The sequence below is a fragment of the Neocloeon triangulifer genome, unplaced genomic scaffold (assembly GCF_031216515.1).
Source record: "Neocloeon triangulifer isolate White Clay Creek 2 clone unplaced genomic scaffold, ASM3121651v1 ptg000017l, whole genome shotgun sequence".
Taxonomy (NCBI): Eukaryota; Metazoa; Arthropoda; class Insecta; order Ephemeroptera; family Baetidae; genus Neocloeon; species Neocloeon triangulifer.
In genome coordinates this window covers 6,013,747-6,022,248 of record NW_026775559.1, presented here as the reverse complement: position 1 = coordinate 6,022,248, position 8,502 = coordinate 6,013,747, and the positions used below count along the sequence as shown (strand labels likewise).

The 8,502-nt window shown below is 36.0% G+C and overlaps 2 protein-coding genes across 5 annotated transcripts; one reads left to right on the top strand and one right to left on the bottom strand.

Moving 5' to 3' along the window:
- The first annotated feature begins 2,519 nt into the window (after positions 1 to 2,519).
- Positions 2,520 to 3,951, top strand: LOC132203057 (ras-like GTP-binding protein RhoL). 4 transcript variants are annotated; one of them, XM_059630504.1, is made up of 6 exons: positions 2,520 to 2,710; positions 2,762 to 2,963; positions 3,062 to 3,203; positions 3,318 to 3,432; positions 3,490 to 3,607; positions 3,663 to 3,951. In XM_059630504.1, the coding sequence occupies exons 3-6, from the start codon at positions 3,073 to 3,075 to the stop codon at positions 3,857 to 3,859; spliced, it is 561 nt and encodes a 186-aa protein (XP_059486487.1). In that variant the 5' UTR covers positions 2,520 to 2,710; positions 2,762 to 2,963; positions 3,062 to 3,072; the 3' UTR covers positions 3,860 to 3,951. The 4 variants fall into 4 exon arrangements, with proteins under 4 accessions (XP_059486487.1, XP_059486484.1, XP_059486485.1 ...); XM_059630501.1 differs by having other exon boundaries at positions 3,053 to 3,203; XM_059630502.1 differs by having other exon boundaries at positions 3,020 to 3,203.
- Positions 3,952 to 5,829, bottom strand: LOC132203056 (uncharacterized oxidoreductase dhs-27-like). The gene is made up of 3 exons (XM_059630500.1): positions 5,383 to 5,829; positions 4,632 to 5,103; positions 3,952 to 4,511 (listed from the first exon to the last, which is right to left on the bottom strand). Exons 1-3 carry the CDS (start codon positions 5,694 to 5,696, stop codon positions 4,068 to 4,070), a joined length of 1,230 nt encoding a protein of 409 aa, XP_059486483.1. The 5' UTR covers positions 5,697 to 5,829; the 3' UTR covers positions 3,952 to 4,067.
- Between the last annotated feature and the right edge of the window lie 2,673 nt (positions 5,830 to 8,502).

The following is an 8,502-nucleotide window of genomic DNA, read 5'->3' as shown; positions in this document are numbered from 1 at the left end:
AACTTTTCTCTCTCGCTCGTTCCTTGTTACACTCAGTGCCAAATCCCACATGGGACTCGATTTTTTTTCTCTCGCCCGCCAAACCTACTGGGAACTATCCAACTTGTAAGCAGACATCTGTATGAGTCTTTTTTCTTGCTCCCCTCCTGTCAAATTAGGCCTGGCGTTCTTTTATCTTAGTTGAAAAGTTCAATGCATTATATTCACAAACAAAGAAGTAAAAAGTTCTTCTTCAATTAGTTCTTAAAGCACAAATTAATTTGAAAAGAAACAAAATAATATTTTCTTAATCTTTGCTTATTGAGGGAAAAATTCCACCACCAAAAGCAACTTGCCTAAATTGGGGCACACCTCATTTTCCTCTTCATCAGCCTCCTCTTTCTGCGTTGGCAAAATTAATTTGATCAAAGAAAAATAACGATCAAAGACGCTCGCTTCTTTAACACGGAACTCTTTTTCTCTGGCAATTCACACAAATTAAACCTTTCTGCGTCGCTTCTTCTTTCACTCTCTGAATGACTTCTTCTTTTTCTAATTTATTCCTCTATCTCTCCCTTCGCCACTGCAAATAAGTCTTCGTACTTTTCGCCTCTTTTTTATCTTCTTTTATTTGCAGCCGTGAGTGCCATTTAGCAGCACTCATTTATTCATTTCTCGCGCCCAGACTCGTTACGAAACAGCACGTAATTTAACGTGCACACCTTTCTTGGCTTTGAAGAAGTGCACAAAGAAGAGCGAAAAATTGATGGGGACGTTTGCCAAAGAAAAGAGGTTCTTGCGCGCATTCAATGACTACGCTCCCCAGTGAATGACACGCCGGTGAAAAGAATTTAATCATCAAACCTGCCTTGGAACAGAAAAACGATTCATTGCCAGATAGATATTTAGAGGCACCATGTTAATTTTAACACCAAAACAAAATTTTCTAACCGAAATTACTATAGAGAAAAAAATAGCTTAATAACAAAGACTGTTTATTCGATATCTTTTGAAAGATAGTTTTATCATAAAAAAATTCCAGTAATTTTGATTAAAACAAACAAATATGCAGTAAAAGAAAAACAAGCAAAATTGTACTCTGAAAGAGAAATTTAATTTAATAGAAGAGAATATAAATTAATAAATCATATGGTGGATCTTTTCAAATTAATATTCAAGCGCATTTTTAAAAGATAAGCATCAATATGCTTTTTTAATTGCCAGTCTCATTTTTAAATTTAAACTTAAAAATATAATTAACCATTTTCAAGCTATTGAAAAAAATATGAATGATGATCACTACACAAAAGAAATAAGTTTTTATAAGAAAACTTTAAAATATAAGTTTGGTAACTAATATAAATAAAGTTTTCTAAAAGGTTGGGGGTAATTTTTTTGATCAAAATTATTAGATATTATGTTCTTAAAAATTTAAATTTTCACTGTTTATATCTCCAATGTAAAAATGTTCTGTAAAATTATTGTACGATACCTTTGTCCTTCATATCAAAATTTTACTTAATTCTACAACACAATGAAGGGCTGTTGTATGTATTATTGCTTATATTTTTAGCGTTCTCACGGTCAGTTCACCCCCGAGGCGGCGATCAACGAGAATTACAAATGAGAGAGGATGATTGAGCAAAATCACAACATGTGCTATGCGTGGCGAGGCCGCACAATTTAAAATTATCCTCCCCGGCCAGCACCCCATCAAACTTGCTCGCGGCCTCTTGTTTTAAGCACCAGCCTTCCACATTCGAGTGCACCGGCACGTGGCCACTCAGTAAACAAAGCCACGTGCCGCCGTGTCTCCTGTTTTTAAAACAACTCACGCGCTAATTACATTGTAAATAAAACACGTACGTCTGCCCGACGGCCACCCTCAGGGCTGTGAATAATTAATTTCTCATTTAACTAAAGTGGCGATTCACAAGAACTCGCATACCACGGAGAGTAGAACATAATAAAGCTCTCATGCTAGAAAGTCAGGGCAATACATACTGCAAGTACAAAAAATAATTTAACTGCCTAATTAATCAAAATTGATTGTGTTGCAGTTATTTAAAATTATTTTTGCAAGCGTATGACTAAAAACTGCTAAATAAGTTATTTTGACTTCTTTGAAAGTTTGACTTACAAAGATTTCTAAGCAGTGATTAATATTAATCCTCAAAATAATTTAAAACAATATTACTAATTTTTATATTTTCATTAAAAATTGCATGGCCTATATTCAATTTTGTGAAAATTGGGTTCGTAATTTTTCGGTAATTTTGTTATTCTATCAAATTTTTATTATTTATCTAACAATTATTCAGTTAGTTGATATAAGGAACTGAAATGTATGCGACTTTTAGTAACAATTCGTTTGCAATATAGTCACCGAGGGCTTTGATGCGAAACAAGCGCTGCAAAAATTTAAAGTTTGAGAGTTCGGTTATCTCCGCTCTTATCTGCTGTGCCGCTGTTTCTGTTCTCCAAAGTGGGCGTATCGTGGTGACTTCCTTAGTGTCAACGGACATTAAAATAAGGTCAGACTTTGACAAGAAATAAACAATTTTTATGTTTATGAAGAAATCGTGACGAAAATATTGATAAAATCAAATAATTTTCTTGACCTGCGCTATATTTTTATCTCACTTGAGTGCACCGAGTAGAAAAATTATGGCATCATGTTTCGCGCCTGCACTAAAATGAATGTTCAGCTCGTTGGTCGTCACGTGAAGCCGTGAGTCAATAATAATGACATCATTCAAATAATAATACTTGGTTGACACAGGAAAACCGGGTTGAAAAGATAAGTCGTCGACGCCAAACGGTCCTGTGATATTATAATAAGTGACTGCTTAAAATATCAGCTACTATTAAATTACAAATTTTCTCTAGTTACAAAAATTATTCAACCCAAAGAATAGTTACAGAATATTACTTGGCAATCTCAATATCATTTGAGAGAAAAGCCTGTGTCAATTGAGGTAGAGGTACGTACAGATTAACTGGTGCAAATGTTTTTTTATTGATTTTGTAAAATTTTAAGCTTTTTAATCAAACTAATGCTGGTTGATTGCAGTTTTTGCAGTTTAAATCTAAATGAATGCAAGCAACGAGCAGTCGTCAAGACCCTTGAAGGTGACTGTCGTCGGAGATGCTAATGTCGGCAAAAAGAGCTTCCTCTTCACCTACACTACAAAGGAGTTTCCAGGCGAATATATCCCCACCGTGTAAGTAGTAGTAAAAATTACCAGACATCTTATCATTTCACGTCATCTCTGCCGCGTGAAAGAAGGTATTCCCAAGTAAATTAATTTAAATTTGACAAAATTAATTTTCTTCAGGTTCGATAATTACACTGAAAATATCAAGGTGGACGGAAAAGAGTACAATATATCAGTCTGGGACACCACCGGGCTGGAACACTATGACAAAGTCAGGGTCATCACATACGTAAATGTATCAATAAATTTTTTTCGATTTGCCAGTATGCATTGATTTAAAAATTATTGACAGACTGACTGTTTCCTGCTGTGCTACTCAATAAGCAGTCGCAGCTCTTTTGATAACATCTCTACAAAGTGGTATCCAGACATCAGATTGCACTGTCCAAATGTACCCATCGTCTTAGTCGGTACGTTTTTTTAAGTCATTTTTTTGTGAATCTAATTTTAATTGTTAATTAATAGGTACCAAGATGGATTTGAGGGACGAAAAAACTCACGGTACGGACGTTGGTGTCGTCTCAGTGGAGAATGGTCGAAAACTATGCAAGAAAATCAAAGCAGAGACCGTGGTCGAGTGTTCGGCCAAGAACGGAGAAAACCTGACGGCAGTATTCGAATCTGCGGTGCGAGCGGCGATCAAGAAAAAGTCCAATCCTTAGGCTATAACCTTGTTACGCGTCTTTAAAATGCGACTAATGACCATTTTTCGGTGAAGTAAAATAAATTTTATTTTATAATATTTTTAGACTGATTTGACGAATAAATTTGTACTTTATTGCCATAAACTATAAGCAAAACACAAAACTTTTAAGTTATTATAATTTAAATTTTGGATTTAAAACACATTTTACACTTGTCTATAGAAAATCAAAATTGAACTTTGTCGAGTTCATTGACCAGTTCCTCCACAATGAGCATCACTGCCCACCTGAAGTTTTCGTCCACCCTGAAATGATCCATCAAAGTCTCGGCAGGTGTGCCGTTGATGTAAGCGGAGACCACTTCTTCATTCATCTCGCCATCATTTTCCGCCACCCAACCCTCTACGAACACGGGAGGACGCATCGTGGCAGCAAAGAGGGTGCCAAACAATCTGAAATCCTCGTACTCCTCGAGGAGTTTCTTCAGGGTCAGTTCGGGCTCCGATTTGGGGAGGTTGCGATTGAAAAATTCCACGTAGGTGGCGAGCAGGGGCACTTCATTTGCGTCCCTGAACGGTTTGTCAGTGCAGAGATACAAGAAGAACTGCAGGTCAAATGACACTGGGCTGTACCTGACCAGCTGAAGGTCGATCATTTTTAGGCCACTCGGCTGAAAAAAATTTGAATTGCAATAATTAATTAAAAAATATTAAGTGCGTTTTTACCACACAAAAAAAAACTAAAGAAAATGTTTAATTTTTAAAATGGATAATTTTTGAATGGTTTTTACCTTGCCATCCTCGTCGAATTTGAACATGACGTTATTTTCCCAGAGGTCACCATGGCACAGGTAGTTTTGCCATTTTTTGCTCGGTCTGCAGATGTCGATGATCTTTTCGTAAAACGCTCCCGAGCTCAGCCAGCTGCCGTACTTCTCAAAAGCCTCTGGAAACTCCACTTTTAAAACTTCGTTTACAAACGAAATTCCGTTCATTAGCCGCGCGTGCATCATTTTCCGTCCACATCCCTCGAAAAGTCCGTCTTCGTTGAGCAGGGGCAGAAGTTTCAGCCAGTCCGTTCCTGCCGAAGCCGCGTGGAAAGAGGCTAAAGCTTGAAAGATCATTTCTATGTGGGGATATTCCAGAGAGCAGTAGTTTTGGCCAGTGAGTGGTTTTGAGACGATTTCGTGCCCGCTCAGACTTAGATCTTCTAAAATAACGCCTCTTTCATTTGCCAAGTAGCATTTTACCATGGGATAATCTCTGAAAATTTTATAAAATTTTAGTACTTTTTGCTTATTTTATTTAAATTTTGCATGAAATGTGAACATCATACAATATAAAAAAAATATGAGAGCAACTTCATAAAAAAATTTAAATTTTAAATCAAAATAACAAACAAATTTTTTTTTAAAAATTAATTATTTTTGCTGCATCAAATTTAACCATCCAGTTAAAAGCATTCTGGCAATTTTTCTGGCAAACTTTTTTCAGATCTAATATTTTTCTGGCATTTTATTTTTTGGGCATTTTTTCTATTACCTAGTATTTTTCTCCAAAATCGGCGCCACCACATTGAAATAGTCGCATTCTCTTTGGTGGAAATTAGAGCCTTCCATGTACAGCGACTGGAATTCGGACACCGGCGGCATCTTCACGATGAAAGTCACTTGTCCCTTTGCACCATCCTCGTCCACATAAGTGACCTTTGCCCTTCTGATTAGCGACAAGAAGCCCTGCAACTTTTCGGTTCCGCGGGTAACCTCGTAATCGAACACAATGTCGTTTTTTGTGTTGAGAAAATTCTGCAGTGCGCTTTTGATGTCTGCGGTGCCGAGCGTTGATTTCGGGTCCATGGCTGAAGCGTGACTGAAGAAGATCTTTGACTCACTCGACAAACACACCAACTCGTCGGCTGGCCTTCACATGTGTGTTTTTTTTACCGAGCCCAAGGAGCAGCGGATATCTCCCATTAAAAGACACGAGGGGGAATGCTTATATTTGATATGTTAAACTTGTTGACCTTGCTGAAAGCGCCACAGCAGCGGCTTCACAACAGCGAGCGGCCAATTGATGAGAGCAGATAGATTAGATCTCATTAGATTGATAGTTAGAGACGTGGTTCAGTAGGTGCCTCGTCGTTTAGTCAAAACTGTCACTCCCTCACTATATTGAGCGTTCATTCACCCTTGTTCTAATTGTAAGCTCAGTTTAATGTTTTAATTTGTATGTCATGTCCCTTTTAAAAGAGCTAAGTTATTATTGATAGAAACTTGGCGATTGGCAAACTATTTTATACGAGATTTATATTTACAGATGATCATACATACAGTTTAAGTGTAGCCCTTCATATTATATTAATTAAAAATGTGATTAGTAGGTTTTTAGCTATATTTAATTTTAAAAGCACTAATAATAGCTAGTGCAGAGAGAGCAGTGTGTAATGGATGTTAAACTATTTTTAACAAAATTAATAAAAAAATTTATCGATAAAAATAAAATAATATTAAAATTTGAAGTTAAAATAATTACATTACAAATGATTTTATTTTAAAATAAGTCAGTCAGTTTTTATATATTTCATTTTTTATTTTTTAAAAAAAAATATAAGTTGAAAAAAAATGATTTTATTTCGATTTAAATCAATTTATTTTCATTTTTGACGTATTAGATTGTATATATTGGTAAATTGGTTTGTAACCAACGCAAATTAAATTCAAATAGCAAATATAAAATTTACTACAATCACAAAGTAAACGTTGGTCATTAGTAAAAAATTTCACTCGACATTTCTTGCTTCAAAGTCAGATATAATCTAGAAAAGGGCCAGTATGCCGACGATGAGGGACCCATCATCAATAACGCAACTATAAAACTAATCTGTTATTCCTGGTAAAATATTTGCATATTCACTCTGGCCAAAGCATTGTTGCTCTTAATTTAGCATCTGTTCCTCCGCCTGTGTGTGTTTCCGATCGTCGCTGGCATTGTCACGCCCCGTGGAAATCAACCCCCGGGGTTGTTGCAGCAGCGCTAAACAACCCCTCTCCTTTTGAAACCCTTGCGCTCGCCACCGCCGCCGAGGGCCGGGAATGAATTGAATGAATGACGAGTTGGAGAAGGGGAGGCGAAAAGGCGCAACTTGTTATTACCAAATTACACTTACTTAGTTAATTCTGCTCGGCGGTGGCGAAAACGACGCTCTCTCGTTTTATTAGGCCCAGGCTTGCTTATTTGTCAACCGGAACGCGTGTAATGGGATTTTGATTAATTCAAAGCAGAGTGACCGCACAACAGCATTAAATTCTAGCACTCAAGAGCCATAGATAGGATTTTATGTAACTTTCCATATTTATTAAAAATTTTCTGCCTCTAAATTTTGATGTTTCTTTTTTTAATCTGTAATTTTGAATCAGTTTTATTCAATGTTGATTAAAAGCGGGATAAGAAAGTTGAATCGGTGTCACTTCCCTTCAGTGTCCTTTTGCACGCACACATACAATTCCGAATTATAACATGTTGGGTGGATTAATTTCCCTAGATAAGCTGCAATTATCAGTTTCAATAGGAACCCCTGGACGAGCATATATTTATCTGATCTTCGCGGCCAATTTTAAACCACCTGCTTGAAAAGGATAGTGAACCACACAATTATTCCGTCTGCCAAAAAAAGTTATGAGAATATCGGCGAAAAACCGAATATAAATGGGTGACAACTGTCTCGTTACGGCAAATTGTTATTTTATGCATCAATTTGTGGTGCCAATTATTTCTGTGCACATTTTATTATTGCGATCGCTTCTGGCTTTCTTCTTTTTATTGCCGCAGCTGATATGTGCTTATTTTTTCCAGCACAATGGGTGGGTGGCGCGCGCGCATATAATACTCATGTAAATAGATACATGTAATTCTATTAGGGTGCACGCAGAGTTATATTGTTATTACCATCTGAATACAACTAGCGAATCTGCAGCACACAGAGGAGTGATTCTGAATAATATCATCTAAAATATATATTTATATAATATATATTTTTTTTAATAAAATGATTCTTAGTCGTGGTGAAGAAATACGAATCTGCCCGATGCAATTCCGGTCTTGTAAATTTATTGTTATCAATGTCCGTCCAAATGTTCAAAGTGGAGCGATTTAGGTAATTTATTGAAATAATTTAGAAGTCGGTACATTATTAATTTTTTCGAATCTTTAATTCAGTTGTGTCCAACTTAAAAAATTACAAGCAATTTGTTTTTTCTAAAGAAATAAAATTACGTAACCAGCGCAATAAATTTGATTTTATTTCAGTCAATAATTGCTTGGATCTGATGAAGCAGTTTCAATTTTGTGATGGGAAAATCTACAACACCCAAGCAATGCGTATATTTATTTTCATTTTGCTAAAACGTAAAACATGATAAATAAAATGACGTAATGTTTACTTTTTTAACCTGGATAATAAAGTGGCAAGTAAAGAATTACGAAACAATTTATTACATTTTAGTTAATTTATTGGAAAAAGTGGGCTAAAGTATGATAAAAATTGCCGACTTTGGGCCAATTGCGTCTATTTTCGTCTTTGCATCCGGGGTCCTATTGGAAACAAACAGGACAAACACACACATAGGCTCGCATTGAAATGTACACACAGGTACACAAAACAAA

What these genes read in the sequence shown, in the direction of transcription:
- LOC132203057 (XM_059630505.1), top strand. Translation starts at nt 3,073, where the DNA reads ATGAATGCAAGCAACGAGCAGTCGTCAAGACCCTTGAAGGTGACTGTC. An exon ending in GGCGAATATATCCCCACCGT is followed by an intron (nt 3,204 to 3,317) that starts GTAAGTAGTAGT and finishes AATTTTCTTCAG; the next exon opens with GTTCGATAATTACACTGAAA. An exon ending in TGTACCCATCGTCTTAGTCG is followed by an intron (nt 3,608 to 3,662) that starts GTACGTTTTTTT and finishes GTTAATTAATAG; the next exon opens with GTACCAAGATGGATTTGAGG.
- LOC132203056 (XM_059630500.1), bottom strand. Translation starts at nt 5,696, where the DNA reads ATGGACCCGAAATCAACGCTCGGCACCGCAGACATCAAAAGCGCACTG. An exon ending in ATTTTGGAGAAAAATACTAG is followed by an intron (nt 5,104 to 5,382) that starts GTAATAGAAAAA and finishes TAAAATTTTCAG; the next exon opens with AGATTATCCCATGGTAAAAT. An exon ending in AATTCGACGAGGATGGCAAG is followed by an intron (nt 4,512 to 4,631) that starts GTAAAAACCATT and finishes AATTTTTTTCAG; the next exon opens with CCGAGTGGCCTAAAAATGAT.